The 26781-nt window shown below is 37.9% G+C and overlaps 1 protein-coding gene across 1 annotated transcript; it reads left to right on the top strand.

The window, feature by feature from the left end:
- The first annotated feature begins 5848 nt into the window (after positions 1-5848).
- On the top strand, positions 5849-13097 carry LOC132643104 (cell number regulator 6-like). Its single transcript, XM_060359908.1, has 4 exons — positions 5849-6447; positions 7663-7777; positions 10125-10390; positions 12703-13097. The coding sequence occupies exons 1-4, from the start codon at positions 6349-6351 to the stop codon at positions 12934-12936; spliced, it is 714 nt and encodes a 237-aa protein (XP_060215891.1). The 5' UTR covers positions 5849-6348; the 3' UTR covers positions 12937-13097.
- The last annotated feature ends 13684 nt before the right edge of the window (positions 13098-26781 follow it).

The following is a 26781-nucleotide window of genomic DNA, read 5'->3' as shown; positions in this document are numbered from 1 at the left end:
CTTGTCCTCCAGAGTATACCATCATCTGATAAATCACTTCTTGCAACATTCGACGAGTCTTGGTTCTTAACACGGACATAGAACATGCAAAGATTTTGCTATAATCACCATTACTTAAATTTTCTTTTAGCACCATAGGCATTACTGTATACTCACAAGTCACAAGAATTTGGTTACACTGAAAATTAGAAAACTGTTAACAACATAACTGAGTACTGACGAACTGAATAACCGTAACTCTGCTAACTGAAGGGTTGCATAACTGATAACTGAGATAAACTAATGGCCATAAAATAAAATAACTTCTTTTGAACTTTCTGATAAGGTTTATTCTCTAGTCTCCAGTAACTATGCATTTTGTCTCATTTTCAATATTATCTCAAGTCTCATTCGTTACTATTAAACACTTCACAATCATACCCTAATGGGTAATCGTCCTCATCCTGACCTTGAACTCCCTATCGTAGTTTTCGCATTCGATACGTACAGAATTTGAAAGGAAAAGAAGGATACTTATTTCTCTAAGCTTTATGCACGATCTAGAGTAGAAATAAGTGAGAAAATCATGAATGTCATGGTAATAAATTATTTACATGTGTGGCGCGCACACACACGTAAAGGAAACTCCACTAGACACGGCTTCATAGACTCCCTAGGACACTTGAACCTAATGCTCCGATACCAAGCTTTGTCACGCCCGGAACTGGGCCTGGGTGTAACATGGCACTCGGTGTCTGACTGCATCTAACCGAGTGAATCACATGGCTTGCTGAATCAATATGGGACTTGTACTGATACGAATATAAGTTCAAACATGATAGTCTGAATAAAACATATGACATCATAATAATACTGAACATACTATTTAAAACATAAGTGTGGAAATATTCTGAAAACATGATAGTGTAGCCCACAAGGCTGACATAATTGAATACCTAACATGACTTAGTGACTAGTCTATGAAACCTCTGACAAGAGTCTGAAATATGAACTGTTGTTGGGACAAGGCCCCCATCATACCTGACTATCTAACATGACATAACCACTAGAAAGTAAAGACAATGCCCCGAAGTAAGTGGTGCTGACCAACTAGCTGATACGATGATGCCCTAACGAGCAGGTCAGTCGTCTTGTAAATCAATGTCTGCATCATGAAATTCAGGCCCCGGGCAAAAGGAACGTAAGTCATTTGAACCATACTTGTATGTAAGACCAACTAAAAGAATAAATAGTTATAGGGAGCTCGGAGATCGGACAACCCAAATCAATAACTTAGATATATGAAGTAATACGAAATTGTAACTGTAAGCTGAAACATAAGGATAACTAAACTGAACATGAGAATCATAGTCATAAGTACCCCTAATGAACATGAGGAAATAATATGTTTATAAGAGTTCATAATTGTAGCATCGGGCCCATATAATTGTATATAATTGTGGCCTCAGGCCCATATATAAGTGCAAAATTTTGTTGCCTGGGGCCTAAGCATACATAAACATAAATTATGTCCTAGGGCCCAAACATATGAGTCCACCATTTATAAATCTATACCATGGAACTTAGAATCATACTATAGTTCTAACATGGATACTGAGCATTTCATTACTATCCTGAGACATGGAATCATATTGTAGTTCTAACATGCATACATAGCATTACTATTCTGAGACATGGAATCATACTGTTGTTCTAACATGGATTTGAGAGTCATACTTGAAATACTAGTATGCAATACTGAACATGAATTCATACTGAGGTTCTGATATGGAATACTGACTACTTCTATACTGAATTGAGATATGGATTCATGAACTATTCATTGGATTTAAAGTATTGCTTTTACATAGAGAATTTGTGGTCTGTAACTAAGCTTCATGGGATATAAAATATGAGCTAATACTGATTACGTACTAAGTTCACAATAGTTAGACTGATAATCATGAACAACTATGAAACTATATTTTCAAAAGATAGAAATTCTGAGTTTTTCATTAACTAGGGCATAATCTCTATTTATAATGTGATTCATAGTAATCATAAAGAATGAGATGTGTGGAAGATCAATAGCTCATTCCTACATGTGGAGAGTTAGTATTGCATATCTTATTAGCTTCATAACCCAAAAAAAAAAATTAACTTTTGATGAAGAACTCAAATTCCTTCACTTGAACCCTCGACAAAGGTTTTCTTGAAAATCCTAGGTCTGTAGCAAATGATTTCGCTTAGAATCCATGTATAATTGCTAGAATTACATAGAAATATATGTGCGAGGATAGGAGAGGATAGAAAATCATGATAAGGTTTGAGTAAGTGAAGAATAGAATGAAAAATCAGGAAAACAACGTACTTAAAAAGGTTCTAGGGATCGGACGCAATGGAGGACGCGTTGTGTGCCCTGCAGTGTGTGTTGCCTTGCCTGTGCATGTGTGACAAAGCTCTTGCACATGCAATGGGACAAACTTCGATGCTCGGATGCATGCGACATGGCTCTGGGACACCAGTTTGCTCGCGCCGCGAGCCTGTGAATGAGCACCACTGACATCTCTTTAGTAAACATACATAACCTTTTGTATAGAGAGCCGTTTGAACTAACCCTTATATCAATAGAAAGTTATTTCAAAGTGATACAACTTTCATCAAAGAAGCTTTCCCAAATTCCCAATTAATAAGGGGTTATAGTCGCTTGAAGTAAGCCCTTATACAAATTCACTTGAAAACATGGTCTGTAGTGTAGCTTCAAACTCTAATTTACCCAAATACTCTTCTTATACCTTTTATAGGTTACAACACACTTCCTACACCTCCCATATTGGATCCATTATATCCCCATATTGCGGGTCAATCCTTAGCCCGAAGACATGAGCCGTTACAAGTAATATTTCCATAAATTACCATAAGTTGATCAACGTGGAGTTAGCATTAAAAGACTTTGCCAACGCGTAAACAAGGAAAGAAGGAAGATCCAAGTAACATAAGATTTGATTTTTGGGTACAACTAATGAAATCAAAACTTGGTTGGATTCAATTATTCAAGGGAGGCAACTAATTCTATATAAGCACAACACAATCAAGCATTGGAGCTTAACCACACAAATCACAATATTCCAACGAGTGACTAAAGTGAGTGCAGTCAACACCTTATCTTAGAGAGTCAACTTTCAGACGACGAAGAATCCGAGATTATCAAGAATTATCATCAAGTTCTTTAGGTTGTCATAGTTATGTTCTATTGTGGTTCCATCTATTTACCTTTCCAAGTATTGTGTAATAAGAGTTCGTTGGTTAAATTGTTGTCATAGGCGGACTGTTCAAGAAACGGGTCCTTACGTTATATGTATCCTACAAGGCTCCTGATTTAGAAGAGAAGAGATTTAGGTAAATCCTATAAGAGACAAGTCATGGTTTTTGACTCCCTTGAGCAAGGAGTTTTCTACGTGAAAATTCTTGTGTTGATTTATATTCCGTGCATTATCTTCTTACGCAAACTACTCTAAGAACCAGATTCTTAGATTGCATAGGAGTAGCTCGATCCTAACAGCTCTTGATACTAGCAGGTCACACTAACTATTTGTCTATATGAATTATGTGTGTTATTAGCACGGGACTTATTTGGGTCTAGTCCACCATGTGTGAAGTGGGAGATGTTGGATTTTTTTGTTTTGGTCGCTAGTCACCCATGTGTACTGACCCGACCTGAAACCCCCAGGTCGAGAAGATATAAGTATCTACGATTTTATTAACTGCATAGAAGTTACAGCACAAACCAAAAGGAAAGGAACGTGCAAAAGTTGATGTCGGTTTTCTCCCAGAAACCGCTACCTCTCTTCTTCAAATAGAGAACATATATATGTGATCACTTTCTTTACAACTCTTTTCACAGATAAATAATCCTCTCTAATTCTTCCATAAACACACAAGAGAAAAGGCATTTAGTTCGTGAGAAGAACTTTGTTTTCTAGAGAGACGAAGTCAACCTTTGGGCAATTCTTTTGGTGGCAAGTTCAGTGATAATTCGTTGTGTTAAGGTGTATAATTCATTGTTCTCGCTCCGTTAGTTTTTCTTACAAAAATAAATACATATATAATATAAGAACAAAGAAAAAAACGAACATACCTGTAGAGAAATATTTTGACCTAGGGTAAAATTGAGTTGAGGTTATAGGTTAATTGCATTCGCAAGCCTATCATGTAAATGAATATGAGCTAATAGAAATTTAATTCTACATTAACAAAAAAAGGGAAACTAACAGTGGAGAACTTCTATCGCTAAATAACAAAAGTTTGTCGTTAATCTTACTTAACTATGAATTAGCAACGTATTGTCAAAAAACTTGTTAGACAGGGACTATTTAGCGACAGATAAGTTATGTATTTTATAGCTAAATTTTTCTTCATAGAAATTATTTGATATTGCAAATAAAATAAGTCAAGTATCCACCTTGGTACAGGAGGGGTCCCTTGTGACATATTCCCCGTGTTATTTTTCTCTCCAACAAGGTCTTTTACCGCAGTGTTTTGGACCTTTTGAATCTAATAAAAAGAATGTATAAATATTAAATTGTAATTACATAACTGAAGTGATTAATTAGGATTAACGTCCCATAAGTCTAATGAGTTTAATAGAGTGTACCCTGCCAAAAAGTTTTTTTATTTTAAGGGCTTGAACCTGAAAATTTTGGTTAAAGATGGAGGAATCATGTATCTCATCGCACTCCTTGATAGTAATTCATCAAAAACTACAAGTTATATTCCACACCCTTGTCAAATCCTCAAAAAATTCACAACTTCTTAAAAATCTGGCATGTAGCCGTCGATATTTTTGAGGAGCTCGAACAACACAGTCTACAATAAGCCTGTCAAGTGGGCCGGGCCGGGCCGAGCCATATAAATGCGGGTCAAATGGGGCTAGGCCGAGGGCCTGGCCAGGCCATAGTTAGTGGCCTGGGTTGGGGGCCTGGTTAGAGGAGGGAAAGGGGTGTCCGGCCCAGCCCCCTACCCGGGTAGGGGTACATAGTGGGCTAAGTGGGCCGGGCCGGATTTTAATTATTAAAAAAAAAATCTAATACTAAAATTTATTAAGTTTGATACTTTAAAATCTAGTTGTTGTCAACTTTATTTTAACCATCAAGTTCCTTAAATTATACTTTGGCCCTATTTTCAATCTATAAATACCATTCATTCTTCTCCATATTGTCTCACAATTCCCTACTCTCCTCTTTCCCTAAATTTCCTACTCATCTAAATATCTCTCTCTCTCTCTCTCTCTCTCTCTCTCTCAACTTCCAAGTTCAAATTTCAAAATTCAAATTTAATGGATAATGATAATCCTCCACCTCCTCCTCCAGTCCGAAGATCAATTTCAAGTCCGGTGTGGTTGCATTTTGCGCGAGTAGACGAGGAACATGTTAAATGTCAACATTGTGGTCAAATATATCTCCACAAGTCCGAACCGGTTTTTGGGGGTACCGGTCCATTACGTAGGCACTTGGACAAAAGGCACAAAATTGAACTTTGAAGTTTATCTCTTCTTTAAATTTCTCCATCGATGCTAGCGTTTTGAACTTTTCATTTGTAATAAGTTAACCATTCAAGTTTGTATGTTTTGAATTTGCAATGTTATCAAATTTAAGTTTGAAGTTTTATTTTAAATTACTTATGTAGTCTTGTATCACATGCTCAACTTTTTATAATTTTTATCACTTAAATAGCCGCTGGGAGTCTTCATTCCAACAACATATTCAAGATATACACAAATATACCATTAACATATACAAGATATACACAAATATACCACTTAAATAATTTTTTTTAAAAAAAAAATTAATTCGAAGTGGGCCGGGCCGGATCCCCCAGTGGGCCAGAACCCGGGCTGTTGGTGGGCCGGGCTACCGAGCTAAATGGCATGTCCAGCCCAGCCCACCACCCTCTTACCGGGTTGGGGGGCTCGGGCCGGTTATGGGCCGGGTTAGGTGGGCAGGTCCTGGGCCGACCCGACCCAATTGACAGGCTTAGTCTACAAGCACGTTTTTTTTTTTTTTTTTTTTTGTTGAGTTTTGGCATGCCACTCGCACCTTAGTCGATCGGGTGCGCAAAACCATGTAAACCATGAAATGCAATATAATATTTTCATTCTTCAAATTTTCTTTAAATTATTTCTCTTGATTATGTACTCTAATTAATTGTTTTGCCATTTAAATAGAAGTCCTCCAATTTTTACGGTACCACACTCTCTCTATCTCTTTCTTCCTCTTTCCTCTCGCTTCTACTTCTTTGTAACTAACATTACCTCAATGAACGTATATATGTTACACCAAGTCAATTATTGGTATTAATCGATGATTAAAGATGGCAACGGGGACTTATGTTCGATTAACAAAGGAACAAGAATCGTCATTGCAAAACATTACTCCTGGCGAGCTTAATCAACCCATTGATGTCCAAAAGGTTCGTTTCATCTCTCACTCATCTATCCTTCTATCATTTATAACTTTTTGAGTTTTGGTTTTTGGATTTTAAAAGGTTCGTTTCATCTTTCGCTCATCTCTCCTTCTATCGTTTATAACTTTTTGAGTTTTGGTGTTTGGATTTTTTAATTCCTCCATAGACATTACTAATTGTCATGAAAATCTTACTTATATTTTATGAAATAAGTCTATTCATTTTGTGCCTTTTGAATATAGAAAACCCTTTGGAATGATGGCAGTAGACAAATCAATCTGATCTCGCGCGTATAGGTTTGGGGGTGGGGGGTAATTAAAATGACAAATAACGCACCCCAATCACCCTGATGTGTAAATCGAACGAATTTAAAAGTAGGTCCCAAGGAAGCACATTCTAAACTCCATCGAGATTTTTGTCTTTGCCCTGCTGTATAACCACATATTTTTAATGCTTGCTTATATGTGTATAATACATTGTTATATATGCATCAACAATTATAAATTATTCGACTATATGTTTGTGCGTAACTAGAAAATACACACCAAGCGAATTGATTGATAATTTTCTTAATAGTTTGACAAAAGGACATAGAATTCGTTTTTTTTACTTGATTTAAAAAAAGTGATTATGACCAAATAGAGAACAAACCGGCCCATCTAAAAGGTGAAAAAAAAAAAGAATTTGCTAAATATGAGTTTCCTCAATGATCATAAGCAAATTGTTAATTACTAATAACATTAATTCCTTTGAGAATAGAGGGAGTTATCACTTTTAAATTCTCATAGATGGCTGCTAAGATGTACAATCATCAGTTAAAGAGTGGAGCTAGACCAATTCGAAGCATTATGTAAGAGTGTTTTGGAAAGAAAAAAAAAATTAAACACCGTCTCAAAACAATTTAACTAGACTTTATATTCTTGTTCACGTATATGATGACTATATGAGGTTGTATCTTTTTATGCACTTGTTATATTTGTAATAAAAAAAAACAAAAAAAAATAAATTTCATTCTTGCTAATATTGGACAAATTTTGTTTTTTCCGTGTGTTTCTGTTCTAGGATTTTTAGATTATCATACACATTCAAGCAAACAAATTAACTTGACTATGATACTTGTGAGAAATTAATATGGTTACCCTTTTTTTCTTCCCATGATTGATCTTTCTCTATATCATATTATGTTTAGCTAATTTTTTTTTTTTTTTTTTAATTTGACAGCAAACAACTGCTAAATGTGAGCATTGTGGGCAAAATTTACCTCCATCATACGAACCTCCGGCTGATGAAGATTGGGCAACTGGAATTTTTCGGTGTACAGAAGATGTTGATAGTTGTAAGCATCTTACTAATTACTATCCTTCAAATCACTCATTTGTTTTGGTGTGTTTCACCTATAAAATACTCCCTTCTTTCTAATTTATATGGTACAGTACTTAATTTTGGGATGTTAAAAATTTATGTCCAGGGGTGAAATACCGCATAACACTGTATTTACCATTAATTTTTTTTTTCTTCAGAATTTTCCTACTTCTTTATTTCTCTACTCTTTCTATACCTTCTTCCACCATTAACACCCAACCTCTCAATTTAGACCTTTGCTATGTAGAGGATCTCACATTAAAATCCAACAAAAACATCTCAAAAACTCCCTTTTAGACTAAATTAGCAGAAAATCTGTTGAGAAATTCAAATCAATAGAAAACCCAAATCATCTGAAAAACCAAATTCACATTTCCGGCCATCATCCCGATTGATCTGAAGATTCGGGACTCGAATTTTATTTGATTTTATCTTTTGGGTTTCGAGGGACATAGAGGAGATGAAATCAAAGAAACAAAGGGGTAACGGAGTCAGTGGCGGAGCCAGGAATTTCATCCAGGGGGTTCAAAAATTCTAAAAAGTAAATACACGAAGGAGTTAGGGGGTTCAATATCTACTATATATACATAACAAAATAATTTTAACTTTGAAAATACACTGTAATTTTTCGCCGAGGGGGTTCGGATGAACCCCCTGGAGCCAATGTGGCACCGCCCCTGAACGGAGTTGAAGAGAGACATGGCGGTGCTCGGTGAATTTTCGATTATCCAATGGCGATTAATCTGTTGAAAACTCATAGGTTGAGTTCCTTGAAAGCAAACTTGTTGAAGCGCATCAATGATTCATTTGTTAATGGTGGTTGAGAAACCCAGCAAAGGGGATGAAGAGAAACATATGAAAAGAAAAATAGATATTTCTAAAAACTGCTTATAAAATAAATTTTAAACATTTTCGTTTCTTCTCTCACTCTCTTTGAGAGAGTTACATACAATCTCTTTGCCACCTCAACACCTAGGGAGCTAATAATTTCACTTTAAAGTAGTTTAGAGGGGTCATAGGACCCCCCCCCCCCCCCCCCCCCCCCCCCAAAATTGGAGTGTGTTATAACAATTTCGGTCAAAGTTGGAGTCTGTTTTGAACCCTTTTCTCTTTGATCTATCAAACTAACTTTTCTATATTTAAAAACTACATTTAATTTTATTATTTCTATTTTACCCTTTGTAACATTTTTTTTTTTTGGGATCCATAAGTTAACCTTTTTTTACGAGGAGAGATTATTAAGAAAGGTCAAGTAGAATTCCTACCACAAACTATTTAATATAGTTGGTAGCAAATACAGTCTTAGACTCTTAGTACTTTACGTATATTAAGTTTATGTATCAAAAATATTTTTTGTTGTTTAAATTTGTGTCTACCAGACATTGCCACGTATAATTGGACGGAGGGAGATTATAAGTTAACTAAATTAACATGTTAAACACTTAAACTTGTTCATGCGTGTAATATACAAAACTATTTTAATCTGTCCCACAAAATATGACAGTTTTCTAGATTTGAAAATAATTTTACTTTAAATTTCCCCCCGTTTTACTGTTAATGATGATCTTATAGCCACAAAATCTTATGACAATTTTAAGCTTAAAAATTTCAAAAATCTTTTTAAAAATTTCATACACAGTTAAACTACAATTTCACATAAATGACCACTATAATGAAAAAATAGAAATAGCTACAAATTTCGTTGCTAATCTGTTGCTAAATCGCTCTTAGTTAACATAATTTTTTGATAATTCATAACTAATTCATCACTAAATAGAATTAGTGAAGAACTTTATTGTTTAGCTATAGAATTTTTTCCGTCGTTAATTCTTGCTTTTTTTAGTAGTGACGGAGGGAGTAGCATATAACAGAGTTGCCAATTTTTCATGTGTTTATGTATTACTTTGTGTGTTTTAGGCTTGCTTGGGCTATTTAGCCCTTGTTGTTTGTTTGGACGACACATGGAGACATTTTTAAGACCAACAATTTCAAAAAAAAAAAAAAAAAAAAAAAAAAGAGAGAACTTTCCTGTCTGTGGATTTCTATAACAAAGGAAAGCCAGACCATGTTTACTTCATCTTCAAGAGCAAGCATCCCTCTCCCCACGAGCAGAATACCAGAGATGCACCATTTGCCAATTCTGCAGCACACAATTAAACATTTTCACATAAATGAGACGGAGGGAGTAACATATACTCTCCCCTTCCCATTTTTTGTAATATTCTTTTATTTTTTAGTCAATCTTAAAAAAAAATGGCATCTTTCTATATTTATTAAAAAAATTAACTTTGACGTCTTTATAAAATTACTGCATTTTTTAGGCTTGCTTGGGCTATTTTGTCCATGTCTTTTGTTTGGAAGACACATGGAGACATTGAATGATGAAATATCAAGCAGAGGAGCTTGTGTTGGTCATCTGGTCTGCATTGAAGGTGGCATTGCTCTTGCAGCACTTACTGCAGCATTTCATGGCATTGATCCAGACACAGCATGCCTCATTACTGAGGGTCTACTCTTCTCTTGGTGGGTTTGTGGTATCTATACTGGCATGGCTCGTCAGATGTTGCAAAGAAAATATCATCTTAAGGTGAACTTTCTTCTCCTTTTCCTCATAATAAATTGAACTTATATACTCTGTTTTTATAAAACAGTTAAACTATTGGGGTGTGTTTGGTATGAAGAAAAAAGTTTTGCAAGGAAAATATTTTCTTTAAAAATAAATAATTTTCTTACTTATTTTCTGGTGTTTGGTAGGAGAGCAGAAAATATTATTTTAAAAATATTTGTATATAATCTAGGCAAATACTATGATGGTGGGGTTAGAGGGTAGGGGTGTGGCAATGGTGAGGATGGGCGTTATGGGGTTTGGGTTGGAGTGAGTTGTGTTGGAGTGTGGAGAGGAGATAATTTGTGTGGGATATCACTTATAAAACTTGTTTTCCCTATCTCCACTAGGGAAATGATCATTTTTCTCATTTTTAAGTAACTTGTTTTTCTAGAGAAACTGTTTTTAAAAAAATTATAACAAACCAACCATGAAAAAATTGACATTTTCTGAAAAATATTTCCTCATACCAATCACACCCTTTGAGTATTTTGAGTTGTTGCGGTCCATAACCTACCTTATTTTTCAAACTACTAAGTCTACATGTTCGCTCAAAGATATCACTAATTAAAAGTCTCTTTTAGCTCTATTCATGATTCATAAAAAAGAATTTTACAGAGAGGAATTATATGTTGTTTCAAACTTGATGAAATCAATATAAAAAATACTTCATATGGTGATATCCCTCATACACAACTAAATTATTACTCAAAACTCCAACATCTGTACCTGGAATTAATTATATTCCTTTTCCTGTCGTCGTCAGGAAACAAAAAGGGGAACTGCAAGTAATAATGTTTGTTTCTTTTGTTCCTTTCCCTATGGTTATATTGTCCGGTCCACTGTTCTTATTATATTTAAGATTTAAGTCATATACACTTGTAGTACAATGATACTAGTTTATATGATGTAAATTAACATATTACAGTAATTTAGTTATCATTTTTATTAAGTACTAACTAATATGTGTTCATGGTAAAGATTTATATGTAATTAGTCATTGTTTTAAAAGGCAGTGTCAAGACTCGCCCCGAGGCGGGCAATGGCAAAACGCCCTGGGGCTAATGTGCGGGGCTTAGTTCCTATGAGGCTTACGCCCTAAGCGCCCAACCGTACGCCCTAAACACACCTAACGCCCAACGCCCAGGGCTTGCCTAACAGTTCTTACACAAATTATATTTTAAATTCCTTAATTAAAATCATTCACCCTCATAATTGTTTAACAAAATAATGATACTTAATAGTTTTTCATCTATAGAAATAGAAGAATGGGTGTAACTCATATAAAAAGTCGTAGTATTGGATATTTACTATTTGAGAACGTCGTGAGGGTGAATATCACTTAATTTAAAAAAAAAAAAAAACACATAGCGGAATTGTACATTTTCACTTGTCATTGGTCATAAGTCCTATGTATCAGAAATATCATATAATTTTATTTTTTGTTCATGAAGAAGTTATGTTTTAATTGTAATATTGATAAATTTTATTGATTATTTGCTTATAGGGAGATAAAATGAATAGTATGATAGTAATAGTGTTTTAAGAAACTGTGTTTTTTTCCGTGTTTGAAAGTTAAAATGTTAGAATTGTTTTGCATTTCATAATAACTTTTATTTCATTGTATTGTTTATACTTGTAAAATTATGTTATATATAATTACAAGTTATAAGCGGTGTATAATGGATTGCTTTGATCATTTTTTTGTGAGGATCAAGCGCGCGCGCTCACACACACACACACACACACACACACACACACACACACACACACACACACACACACACACACACACACATATATATATATATATATATATATATATATATATATATATATATATATATTCATTTATTTACAGTTTTATTTTATGTTTTTTTATGTAATTTTACCTATTTAAAAATATTTATTGTAATTATATTATTTTAAGAAATACTAAAAATTAAATACTCATGGGGCTTACACCCCGTGCCTCGAGGCTTACGCCTCGTCGAGGCTTACGCCTCGTCGAGGCGTATGTAAAACGCCCCGCCTTACGCCCCCGCCTTTTAAAACACTGGTAATTACCTTAGAATTCGAACTTTTATGGTAGTTCATTTGATTTATTGGTTTCAAAATTTATATAGTGAAATTATTAACAAATAAACAGAGTTTGAGTAAAGGTTATTAGGTTCAAACGAAGTTATAAGTGACTCAATTGCGTAAATATTTTTTACGATCTCAGTGCATAGAATTAAGCTCGTTTCTTTAAAAATGGTTACTATAATAATTGTGTTGTTCCATTACTCGTACAGGATTCGCCATGTGATCCATGTATGGTGCATTGTTGTTTGCATTGGTGTGCCATGTGTCAAGAACACAGAGAGATGAAACTTCACTTATCATGTAACGATAACCCAACAACAGTTGTAGAACCACCACCAGTTCAAGAGATGAATGCAAGTGGAAATGATGATCAGCCTATAGCTGCTAATTCTTCTGGCAAGGAAATTGTACCATATGATGATTTGGAGATGGAATCCCTGTAAAATATATGCTGTATACTTTGTTTTGTTCTTTGGAAACTGTTTTGCATTTAATAATTTACTCAATTTTGTAAAACTGATTACTAAGCAGTCAAAACTTTGTACCTGTAAGTTAATTAAAGATTGGCATTGCCTGTAGGGAAATTACACCTCATTCTCTTTCCTTTAACTCTACTTTTCTTTCTTCTTGCTTATTGCACACCTTATGAAATCTTACTTCACTTGTGTACTTGAAGAAAAAAAAAAGAATTAAAAAATCTTGTAAGAATAAATCACAAGTACATAGATCTCACTTCTTTACTTATAAGCGTGAGAGTAGCTATAATCAAATAGACTTTGTTCTTACAAGAAGATGTGTTAGAAGTACATACAAGGACTGTAAGGTTATTTCAACAGAAGCGATAACCCACCCAACAAAGGCCAGTAGTTTTAGATGTAAAGCTTAAAAGTAAAGCTAGAAAGGTGACGACTTTCAAACAATCGTGAATTAGATGGAGGACATTAAAAGGCTCTAATCAGTTAGCGTTTCGAGAAAAACTATGAGAGAAGGGAGCAGGGGACGTAGATGGAGGCAGATATCCTGCGGAAGAAATGTCAAGTTGCATTAAAACAGTAGCAACTAAAGTGTTATGTATGCCTAAAGGTCTAGGGCCTCGGACCATTAGAATCCTAGTGGTGGAATGAAGAGGTACAACTAGTTATTAAAGCTAAAAAAGAGTTCTAATAGGAAGAATATCTCAAAAGAAGAGGACGGAGAAGCCTTTGGAATACAAGTAATAACTGGTTACCGTTATTTCTCCCAAATGCACACGCAAGTTGTCACGACCCAAACCGTAGGGCCACGATGGGTACTCGGGCCTTAATTGCCGAGCACCAACATGACATACATTCATAACCATAGCAATATGTAAAGGTGGGCCGAAAGGGCCATCATACAATGATCCTCGAACTCATAAATAAATTGAAAATGGCCAAGCCAAAAGGACATACATATATACATAACTAGACATGAGCGGACGGGCCGACAAGGCCGTCAAGGCTGTCGTGAACATCTATAAAATGAACGCCAGACGACAAGGCCACACAACCTCTAACTACTAACAACTGTCTACAAGCCTCTACTAGAGTACATAAACATCATAAGGACGGGACAGGGCCCCTCCATACCTATATGTATATAAATATCATACCAAGACTAGACAGCAACTCTGAAACAAGTGGAGTGCTCCAACATCAACGCTGAATGGGCAACCTACTGATGCGGACCGTCACCTGTCTATCAGAACCTGTGGGCATGAAACACAACGTCCCCAAGAAAAGGGACGTCAGTACGAATAAAATATCGAGTATGTAAGGCAGGAAAACAACATAAGAGAGAGATGAAGATAACATGAGACAAAAGGATCAACCTGTACATCTGGAGTGCCTCTGAGGGCCATGATATGTATAAGTACAGTATATATGCGTATATAATGCCATCAAGCCTCTGTGGGCATCATCATCATGGACAACTGATCAGTGGTGCGTATATAACGCCGTCATACATACATACACACACACACAGATATATATATATATATATATATATATATATATATATATATATATATATATATATATATATATATATATATATAACACCATCAGGCCTCTGTGGGCATCATCATCATCATATCACATATGTATAAATGCATAAGTATGATAAGAGTACATTTTGAGTTTGTCGGAGAGGCGTAAGGTCGATACACCTCTTATTAATATTACAGAACTAACATCATTATCATTATGTGACTCTATGAAACTTGTGCATCATATACTTGAACTTGCTGGAAGCAATACTATAGGAACATGAATAACATGGACACATCTAATTACTAAGAGTAGATTCTTTATGGCATAATGTTTCATTTACGTTTCATTTCACTTTAGATCATGACGAAGGAAGAAGAGTTAGCCTTAACATATCTTAATCTCCTTGATTCCTCAATACCTTTCAAGCATCCCACAATACGATTCAATCTACAACAACACAATAAGGCTCATGATTAATGTTATGTAGGGGCTAAGTTCATAGCTTTAAGCTCGTAGCTTGTCTAAGTAAATTTGGGCAGCTTCTCCCCTGTAACATTGACTTCCTTTAACTCCATATATCAACAATAACAACCACAACAACACAACAAAGACAAATACCAATAACAGGGCATAATATATCAACAACAACTCAATAACCTCTCAGGACGAGCGGCAAGCTCAGATTGGAACCCATATAACCCATGTCACCCCGTATAAACTTCATAATTTAACTCAATAACATCTTTAACAAGATAAAAAGTACATTAATCAAGATTTCTAGCCTTATACCATACAAGATTAACAAGAAAATAGCCCATGAACTCACAATCGTCAAATAACAACACTACTCACTAGTTCATGCTTATTTCAACTATTTGCATCAACCAACACTAAAATAATCTTAAGAACAAGAAAGAACATGATATACTTACCTTATACAGTAGAAACAAGTCAAAATCCAAGCTGCTCTTGGCTCACAGTCACCCTTAACTCCAATACAATTGCACACGAGAGCAAATCTTACACTTAGGCTAATCTTTGGTGTGGAATTAGGATGAAGATGTTTGGTTTTACCTTTGAGCCTTCACAAACCAGTATAGAGGGTTTAGGAGAGTGTGTGTACGAAATTTGGGGTGAAAATAATGAGAAATGACCCCTACAACGATTTAAAAACATCAAAAGGTCAGTCACCGCCAAGATGTACGGCCCGCACATCCATGTATAGTCCGTACATTTGGACCGTACCTGGAATGATCAAAATCCAAGTTTTTGTTCCAACATACAGTCCCACCACAAAAGATGTATGACCAATACTTAAATGTACAGTCCGTACAATTACTTCATACTTCCGATTTTCGACGAAAAGTATTCCTTCGACTCGTTCAACCCCGAAACCTTAGGATACATGATAAACACTTTTTTAATACCTTCCTTAACCTTATAGGGGTTCCATGGTCTATCTGTGCTTACGGTAGTTTATATACAACACAACGATGCGAAATTTTATGAGGTGTAACACAAGTGTACGTGATCGTGCAAGTAAAAAGTGATTAAGAATAGATTATTGAACCCATAGATATTTATGATCGACAGACATTAGACTTAACTAAAACCAAATGTTTATTCAAGTATTTTCCCAAAAAGTGATTTTTATTACTAACTACTGCAAGAATGTAAATAAATATTAATTTTTAATAACAATCGATCAAGAACGTATATGCAGAGCTTAGAAATAAAGATGATGAGATGAGTAACTCAAGGACTATGATTTTTCTAACAATTCTGTTGCATATAATTTGACGCTTATATATCTATGATCGTGATCCTTAACAAGAACACATTTATACTGTTGTAACTTAATCAAGCAAAGAAATTTTGGTATAGGTCTATCCTAAGTGTGAATCGGCTCCCCGATGCCCAAGGTTAAGAACTTCCTCTATTTAATCCTATTGCAATCTTGAGTTCCCACTTTTGAGTTCAATCAAGAATCATAAATGATATCTTACTGCTAACTGAGGCTGTCAAACGGGGCAAAACATCCTAGTCTGCCTCGATTTCAGCCTGGTTCATCTTGATCTCGGGTTAGGGGGTGGGACGGTTTAGAGGGGCGGGAGACTAGGGATGCGGACGGGCTAAGGATCGTATACCGATATCCCAGATTAGGAATGAACTAGTACCGACCCAGTATCCCACCAAATATAAAAATAAAACATATGACAAGAACATAGCAGTGTAATCCCACAAGTGGAATCTGGAGAGGGTAGTGTACGCAAACTTTAACCCTACATTGAAAGGTAGAGAGCCTATTTTCGCTAGACCTCGGCTCAAGAAAAATCATACCAAAGCAGTATGAATAACAAAATACTTAAGATAGTATGACAAAGCATCCCGAAAAAATATTACGGAACAATAACCAATATATGTTATGTCTTGTGCCTCTATTATAGTATTATTTTGTTTATATTAACAAAAAATCGAAAAACAAGAAACTACAAGACTAATACTATGACTACTAGTATGGAAGGATAAGCAACACAACACTCAAATATCTACTAGCCTTTTACCCGAATATGTGTCCTCCATAGTCTCCTATCTAAGGTCATGTCATCAGCAAGCTGAAGCTGTATCATGTCCTGTCTAATAACCTCTCCTAAATACTTCTTCATCCTACCTCTACCTTTTCTTAAATCATCCTTAGCGAACCTCTAATGCCTCTGCATTGGGGCATTCACCCATCTCCTCTTCATAAGTGCGAACCATCTCAGTCGCGCTTCCCACATCTTATCCTCCATCGAGGCCACTCTCACCTTGTCCCGTATGTCTTTATTTCTAATCCTATTTCTCCTAGTAAGCCCAAACATCCATCTCAGCATCCCTATTTTTACAACTTTCATCAAATGCAAGATGTTGTCGTGGACCACATACTACCCATATCCCCACTATTTCTCCAGGTCCCCATTGTCTGCAACTTCTCCCCACTCCTGAACTTTGTTCTTAGTCAATGCTCCCCACTTAATCATAGGTTGTCCAAACACATTCCTTTTTTGCCTCTTCCTCTAAAATCACTAAGTCTGTTACAAAAATCCTATGCCGAGTCGTAAGATTTTCACTCGGGATAACCTTGTAATCTGCGCATAAACCACTATCACACTTTCTAGAGAGTAGGTAATCAATTTGGGTCATAGCCATTGAACTCTAGAGGTGATCAAGTGCTCGTTCTTTTGAAAATAGAAGTTCGCTATCACCAAGTTAAAGGTTTTTGTGAAATCTAACAATGACGTTCCTTTCACACCCCGAACCACGGTCTAGGCATAACACAACACTCGGTGTCTAACTGCATATGACCGAGCAAACCACATGGCCGGCTGAATCAACATGAGACATGTACTAAAGCGGAATGTATTATAAACGCATAGAACTATTTCAAATCTAACTAAATCTTATCAATAATAAATGCTGAGATAAATCTTAGAATGTAAAGGTGTAGCCAACACAGCTAACACAATATCTGAAAATACTGACTGACTGCTATTATACTCTATGAAGCCTCTGAAGAATACTAAAACACTGACTATTTTCCAGGACAAGTCCTCTGACATACGTGACTGTCTAATATAACTAATGAATGAAAGTAAAACAATGCCTCAAAGGAAACTGGGCTCACCAAGTTGCTGATAAAATTGATATCATAATGAACTGATCCATCGTCCTGAAAATCAGAACATGCATGTGAAATGCAAGTTCCGGGCAAAAGGGATGTAAGTACATTTGCATTGTACTTGTATGTAAATGCAACTGAAAGAAATTAATAGTTATGGGATGCTCAGGGAAAAGGGCAACCCAAACCAATAACATAACACATAGTTGAACACTGAAAGTAAAACATAAGGAAAACAGAAATGAGCATAAGAATCAAAATCGTAAGTACCCCTCACTGAACATGGGGAAATCATCTATTTATAAGAGTTCATAACTATGGCCTCGGGCCCATATGTAAGTGCACAATTCTGTGGCCTCGGACCCAAGTATATGTATACATAAATCGTGGCCTCAAGTCCAAATACATATGCTCATCATTTAAAAATTTATATCATGGATATGAGAAACATACTGTAACACTGATATGAGATACTGAAACATGAATTCATACTGAGGTTCTAATATGGAAGACTGACTACTTCTATACTGAACTAAGACATAGATTCATGAGCTAGTCATGGAAATTAGAGTAGTACTTCTGCATAAGCATTTCGTGGTCTGTGACTGAGACTCATGGGATGTCAAACATGAACTAATATTGATTACGCATTGAGTTCAGAATTCTGAATGATAATGATGAACAACTATGAAACTATATTCTCAAAGGGTAGAAGTTCTGAACTTTTCATGAACTAGGGCGTAACCTCTATTTCTGATGTAGTTCGTAGTAATCTTGTGGGAAGATAAATAACATTCCCACATATAGAGAGTTAGCCTTACATACCATATTAGTTTGAAAACCCAAAGAAAAATCCAAACTTTTAATGAAGAACACCAATTCCTTCACTTGAAACCTTGAGAAGGGTTTTCCTAAAAATGTATGGATTGCATAAGTCGGAGGTATTAATTTGTGCAAACATGAAGAAACCATCAATATTCTATGGCCAAATTTTACCTTGGATGATAGAGGAACCGTGAAGGAATTTGGGTTCTTGAGAGCTTCCCTTTCTAGATCAAGTTTTCTTATTTGGGGTGTGCGGTAGGACCTAGGGCTTTTAAAATGATCTTCTTGGTGCACGTACAACCAGGTTGGAAGGCCCAACCATAAAACAAAGGCAGTAACACTGCCTCCGATGGGCTGTCGCGCACCTGAAGTGTTACACCTCGAAAAATTTCCCATTGGTACGCAAGTAAATGAACTAATGATGTGTGCGAGGAGTGCGAGTGTATAATGTTTCATGGGAAATGTATGTAAAGGGATGTGGATGATTAGAATGAAAAGTCGAGAAATGAGAAAAATTGAAAGTTGGCAAAACTGCCCAGTGGTCGTATAGTGCAAAATATGGACCGTAAAGTGCAATACGGTCTGTAAACTTGACGTCGTAAACTGGCATGTCCAACTTCAACTTTCTGCCAGCTGAGGAAATGGCTAAAATACGACCTGGTGGACGGACCGTAAAGTGATTTACGGCCCGTAAACCATGGTCGTAAATCACCATGCGTGCAGGCCAAAGTTTCTGGTTCTGCTTAAGCTTAAAAACGACCACGAGGGACGGTCCGTAAACTGAAATACGGACCGTAAACCTCCATGGACGACCACTGTTCACCCAGCACAGATTTTTCAATTCATTAAATATGAGGATCAAGACTTGTCTTATTTCATTTACAACATTACACCACTTCTCTCTAGAACTTCTCTCTACATTTATTATATGAGTTTCCAAGGATTATAAGTCATCTATAACATTAAGACAAGTGAATCAAGGATAAGGGAGTCATCAAGGATCATCCAAGTCAAGAAATCCAAATGGAGAAAAACTAGGGTTTTGCTCAAAGAAGAGTATTATCAACCAAAACTTGTTCCTACAACTTCTAAGGTAAGATTCATGTTTTTTACAAGATGTTTAAGGTATTGAAGAATTAAAATACATGGATTGTAGAAAATGTGGTCAACTAGGTCATGAATGATGAATAGTGACATTTTGAGAAATAGTTTGAATTGAGTTATGAATGTTGTTGTGTTGTGATATGAATGTGTTATAAATGGTATTAAGATCATGAACTAAACACTTTAGACGAATGGACGAAGATGGGTGTTATAATCATGAATGTGGGTGAATTAGAGGCAAATTGAGGAATCTAGATAATGTGGTTAATGTGAATGACTAATGGCCATTGTTATGACATTAATGAAGGTATAAACGCTAGCATTGGAAGGGAACGTGCAAGTGTAGAATAGTTCGACGGAAAGGTATGTAAGGCTAACCCTTCTTTCATAAGGCATGGTTCTCGGCCAAATTCCTAAATTCCTCTATATGAGTATGTTGTCTCCACATGGTTGGCATTCTGAGCTCATAAGCTCACGACCCTTGATATGTACTATGATTTTACTATGTTCCTCGCTTGACGAGTAAGTCCATAATGTAGATGTAACGATAGTGATGAGGATAGAAATGATGATGAGAGTAAAATGAGATTAAAGATGCTTACGAGCTATGGTGTATGTATATGTGCCTATGAAGGGCTATAATGATACCCCGAGCTTATAACGCCGGGTAGGATATATATATATATATGTATATGATTATGTATAAAGTATGTATACGATTACGTAACGCGCGCACACCTCTGCAGAGGGTACGGATAACCCTGATGCCTTGGTAGGGCCAGGTATGTATGACCTTGAGCCTTGGTTGGCCAAGTATGTATAAGACACCGATCCCATGAGGTCGTGTATGCTATGTAAATGCTATGTATATGAAATGACTATGTATATAATATGAATATGAATGTGAAAAGATTATGTATAGGAATACGAATAAGGACATGTATACGAATATGAGCACAAGTATGGTACGAGTATTATTATGGGATACGAACGACGGTGTATGCAAGTAAGCGACATGATGATGATATTACTGTCTCCCCTCCTATGCTATCTTCATATGCTATCTATTATGCTTCTATATTGATGTTGATCATGCTTTACATACTTAGTACATTCTTCGTACTGACGTCCTTTTGTTTGTGGACGCTGCGACATGCCCGCAGGTGTGCAGGGAGACAGATTTGATCCTTAGCTGCTTATTCGGAGATTTTATAGAGAGCTCCATTTCCTTCGGAGTCATATCTTTTGGGTACTCAATCTTTTGTGTATATAATTATGGGAATAGCGGGGTCCTGTCCCGCTAATGTGATATGTTATACTCTTAGAGGCTCGTAGACATGTGTGTGTGTGGGTAGATGTGTTTGGCCTTGTCGGCCTATGTTTTGTATATCATTTTGTCGGCCACGTTGGCCCATGTATGTTGATATGGCATGAATGCCTATGATGATATAAAAGTGCGGTTGTCCATATGGGACTAGTTGACGAATGAATGGAAATGCATGTATGATTATGGGGATCACCTAGATGTAAGTATAAGAGTAAGCTAAGAGGGTGCTCGGGTGGGTTAGCACCGGGTGCTCGTCGCGGCCCCGAGTCGGGTCGTGACAAAAGTGGTATTAGAGGAGTTCAGTCCTAGGATGTGTCTACGAGCCATGTCTAGTAGAGTCTTGGTTATGGGTGTGTTGCGCGCCACACTTATAAACGAGAAGCTGCGGACATCTTAGGAATATATGACCTTCTTTCTTCATAAGAATCGTGCGATAGAGCTATGATGTAAGAAATTCTTGTTCCTAAATCGTGTGTTGTGTATTTCAGAGATGCCTAAAAAGAAAAAGGCTACAGCAGCCCAAAAGGGCAAGACGGTGGCAGAAAAGTGGGCTGAAAGAGCACCGCCACCGGTAGTAGAGGAAGATGAGTCCCAGAGTGCGGCTCAATCTCAGTCCTCCCAGATAGTGCCTATTACTGAGGAGCACGTGGGAGCCTCAGCCCCAGCTCCAGCTCCTCCACCGAATGCTTCAGGCCAAGATGTGAGAGAGGCCATTAATTTGTTGACTCAGTTAGTTGCGGCCCAGATTCAGAAGCCAAGCGCAGGGCAAGGTGACAGGACTGTTAGTGCAAGGGCCCGTGACTTCATTGCTTTGAAACCCCCGGAATTCTTTGGGTCGAAACTGGAGGAGGATCCCCAGGACTTTATTGATGGTATGCTAAGGACGCTCCGGTTGATACATGCTTCAGACACCGAATCGGTGGAGCTAGCGTCATACATATTGAGGGATATCTCAATCCAGTGGTATACGGTTTAGATGGCTTCGCGGGGAGCCAATGCACCTCCGCCGGTATGGCAAGAGTTTGTCGATGCTTTTCTCCGTCACTACATGCCTCCAGAAGTTCGGCGAGCTAGGGACGATAAATTCTTGAATCTGAGGTAAGGTAGCATGAGTGCTACTGAGTATAGTCTCCACTTCAATTACTTGGCTAGGTATGCTTCGGCCATGGTAGCGGATATGGGCGATCGGGTGCACCGGTTTGTGAAAGGCCTAGGGCCACACTTGATGGATAAATGTTTGACTACGTCCCTTCAGGATGGCATGGATATTGCACGCATTCAGGCACATGCTCAGGACTTAGAGGAACACCTACAGCAGCGGAGAAATGAATGTGAGCAGGATAGGGGCCATAACAAGAGGGCCAGACCTTCGGGTTCGAGGAGCGAGTCCAGGGGCGGACACAGACAGCAGTTTCCCAGCCATTCAGGCTATTCTATGACCATTACACCTCCACAGTTCACGGGGCAGAGATTTGACAGATCTACTCGTTCCGAGCCGAGTCAGGGTTATTCGGGGTCTCAGTTTAGAGGTGATTCAGGCCAGCCAAGGCCACCCGTACCACGATGTTCTCAATGTGGAAAGTTGCATTGGGGTCAGTGCCGATCAGGTTCAGACTCTTTCTATTCATGTGGTCGTCCATGCCATATTATGCGTGATTGCCCCTCAGTGCAGGGTAGAGGTAGGACCCAGCCATCAAGGTCGGTAGTCGGATCTTCGGCATCTGTATGCCCTACGGGGCCAGGTTCACATGTGCCAGTCGGCCATGGTAGGGGTAGGGGCAGAGCTCCCAGTACTAGCGGTCCTCAGCACCGTATTTATGCTTTGGCTGGATGCCAAGATCTTGAGTCTTCTCCTGATGTGGTCATAGGTATATTATCGGTATTTTCTCATGATGTATATGCTTTGATTGATCCGGGCTCCACATTATCATATGTTACTCCATATATTGCGGGTCGATTTATAATTGAGCCGGAGTCTATCAAACCTTTTGAGGTGTCTACACCCGTGGGTGAATCGATAATAGCTAGCCGAGTATATAGGAATTGTGTGATTGTGATTTGTGATCATCGTACCATGATTGATTTGCATGAGCTATAAATGGTAGATTTTGACATTATTATGGGCATGGATTGATTGGCTTCTTGTTATGCCAATGTTGATTGTCGAATGAAGATGGTTCGTTTCCAGTTTCCGGGAGAACCACTCTTAGAATGGAAAGGGAATTCGGCATCACCAAAAGGTAGGTTTATTTCCTATCTAAAGGCAAGGAAGATGACCACGAAAGGGTGTATTTATCACCTCGTGCGAGTTCAAGATGTAGAAGCTGAGTCGCCGACTCTTCAGTCAGTTCCGGTAGTGAACGAATTTCCGGATGTGTTCCCGGAAGAGCTTCCAGGCCTTCCTCCCGAGCGAGAGATAGATTTTGCGATTGATGTGTTTCCAGACACTAAACCTATATCTATTCCTCCCTATAAGATGGCACCCGCAGAGTTGAAAGAGTTGAAGGAGCAATTAAAAGACTTGCTTGAAAAAGGCTTCATTAGGACTAGTTCATCCCCGTGGGGAGCACCCGTATTGTTCGTTCGGAAGAAGGATGGCTCTTTGAGAATGTGCATTGATTATCGGCAATTGAATAAAGTGACAATTAAGAACAAGTATCCCCTCCCAAGGATTGATGATTTATTTGATCAATTGCAAGGTGCCAAATGGTTTTCAAAGATTGATTTGTGGTCCGGGTATCACCAAGTAAGAGTTAGGGAGAAAGATATCCCCAAGACAGCTTTCAGAACAAGATATGACCATTTCGAGTTCCGAGTAATGTCGTTTGGGCTAACTAATGCACCGGCAGTGTTTATGGACTTAATGAAAAATGTATTCAGGCCTTTTCTGGATTTATTCGTGATTGTATTCATCGATGATATCCTAGTGTATTCTAGATCCGAGGCAGAACATGCGAATCACTTGCGTGTTGTCCTTGGAGTTCTTCGAACTCGAGAGTTATTCGCGAAGTTTTCCAAATGCGAGTTTTGGTTGAACTCAGTGGCATTTCTGGGCCACATTGTTGCAGCTGACGGTATTCGAGTGGATAGCCAAAAGATTGAGGCCGTGAAGACCTGGCCAAGGCCCACGACCCCTACGGATGTTCGTAGCTTTTGGGCTTAGCCGGTTATTACATAAGATTTGTTGAGGGTTTCTCTTCTATTTCTGCACCACTCACCAAGTTGACTCAGAAGTCAACTAAGTTTCAATGGACAGATGCTTGCGAGCGTAGTTTCCAAGAGTTGAAAGACCGACTGACTTCAGCCCCAGTCTTGACACTTCCAGCGGGATTGGAAGGATATGTTATTTATTGTGATGCTTCAGGCGTCGGGCTAGGCTGTGTATTGATGCAAAATGGCAAGGTGATTGCGTATGCTTCTAGACAATTACGGAAACATGAGCAGAATTATCCTACCCATGACTTAGAATTGGCCGCGGTGGTCCATGCTTTAAAGATATGGAGACATTACTTATATGGTGTCCACGTGGATATTTATACAGATCATAAGAGTCTCCAGTACATCTTCAAGCAGAAAGAGTTGAATTTGCGGCAACGATGATGGCTAGAGTTGCTAAAAGACTATGATGTTGAAATCCTATACCACCCCGGAAAGGCAAATGTTGTGGCTGATGCTCTTAGCCGTAGGTCGATGGGAAGTCTAAGTGAGGTACGACCAGAAAAGAAAGAGATGGCCCGTGATCTTTAGCAGTTAGCTAGCCTAGGAGTCCGAGTGGTGGACTCAGGTAGCAGCGGAGCTACTATTCAGAATTCAACAGTTTCATCGTTAGTAGCGGAAGTAAAAGAGCGACAATATGAGGATCCTATGCTAATGCAGTATAGAGATACACTCCCTCAGAAGGAGGAGTCATCATTTGACATTTCGGAAGACAGAGTTCTCCGATGTCAAGGCAGGTTATGTGTTCCCGATGTGGCAGGTCTACGCCATCAGATTTTGAGAGAAGCTCATTGTTCCCGTTACTCCGTTCACCCCGGAGCGACGAAAATGTATCATGATCTTAAGGCTATATACTGGTGGAATGGGATGAAGAAAGACGTAGCAGAATTCGTAGCTCAGTGTCCTAATTGCCAACAAGTGAAGATAGAACACCAAAAGTCGGGTGGCTTATTGCAAGCTATAGAAATCCTAACTTGGAAGTGGGAAGTGATTAATATGGATTTCATTATAGGGTTACCCCGTTCTCGACGTAAATATGATTCTATATGGTTGATCGTGGATAGGCTCACAAAGTCAGCGCATTTCTTACCGGTCAGAACGACCTATATGGCAGAAGATTATGCCAAGCTTTATCTTAAAGAGATAGTGAGACTCCATGGCGTTCCAGTATCTATTATCTCCGATAGAGGAACTCAGTTTACAGCCAAGTTTTGGGGGTCTTTCCAAGAAGGTTTAGGGACCCAAGTGCGCCTAAGCACGGCATTTCACCCACAGACCGATGGGCAAGCAGAACGTACTATTCAGACTCTTGAAGATATGTTACGGGCATGTATGATAGATTTTGGAGGAAATTGGGATGACCATTCGCCACTGATTGAGTTTGCTTACAATAACAGTTACCAATCTAGCATTCAAATGGCACCGTATGAAGCTCTATATGGGCGAAAGTGTAGGTCCCCAATTGGGTGGTTTGAAACCGGAGAAGCTAAGTTGATAGGGCCAGACTTGGTCCAGCAAGCAATAGAGAAAGTTAAGCTCATACAAGATCGGTTGCTAGCGGCTCAAAGTCGTCAGAAGTCCTATGCGGATAATCGTCGAAGAGACTTAGAGTTCCAAGTTAAGGATTGGGTATTCATGAAAGTATCGCCAATGAAAGGCGTTATGAGATTTGGCAAAAAGGGGAAGCTCAGTCCCCGGTATATCGGAGCCTATGAGATTATACGCAAAATAGGCAAAGTGGCCTATGAGCTAGATCTACCTCCAGATTTGGAGTCAGTCCATCCAGTATTTCATGTCTCGATGCTTCGGAAGTGTGTTGGAGATCCTACGAGGATCGTCCCAGTGAATGATATTCAAGTGACAGAAAAGTTAACTTATGATGAAATGCCCATTGCCATATTAGATAGGCAAGTACGGAGGCTTAGAAACAAAAAAATGGCCTCAATTAAAGTGTTGTGGAGAAATAACAATCGAGAGGAAATGACATGGGAAGCGGAAGAGAATATGCGATCCAAATACCCACATTTATTTCGGCCCTTGGAAGAGGTCCAAGATGAGACGTCAAAATCATAAGGTATGCATGTTTTCCCTTTTATACATTCAGGTCGTGTGTGGCCAAATTTCTAGTGCTGTTGTATTATTGCCC

Source organism: Lycium barbarum, chromosome 1, assembly GCF_019175385.1.
Source record: "Lycium barbarum isolate Lr01 chromosome 1, ASM1917538v2, whole genome shotgun sequence".
Lineage (NCBI taxonomy): Eukaryota > Viridiplantae > Streptophyta > Magnoliopsida > Solanales > Solanaceae > Lycium > Lycium barbarum.
This window is presented reverse-complemented; position numbering and strand designations above follow the sequence as displayed.

Coding starts and splice junctions, on each gene's coding strand:
- LOC132643104 (XM_060359908.1), top strand. CDS start 6,349: ATGGCAACGGGGACTTATGTTCGATTAACAAAGGAACAAGAATCGTCA. Junction 6,448..7,662: donor AACCCATTGATGTCCAAAAG/GTTCGTTTCATC, acceptor TTAATTTGACAG/CAAACAACTGCTAAATGTGA. Junction 10,391..12,702: donor AAAGAAAATATCATCTTAAG/GTGAACTTTCTT, acceptor TTACTCGTACAG/GATTCGCCATGTGATCCATG.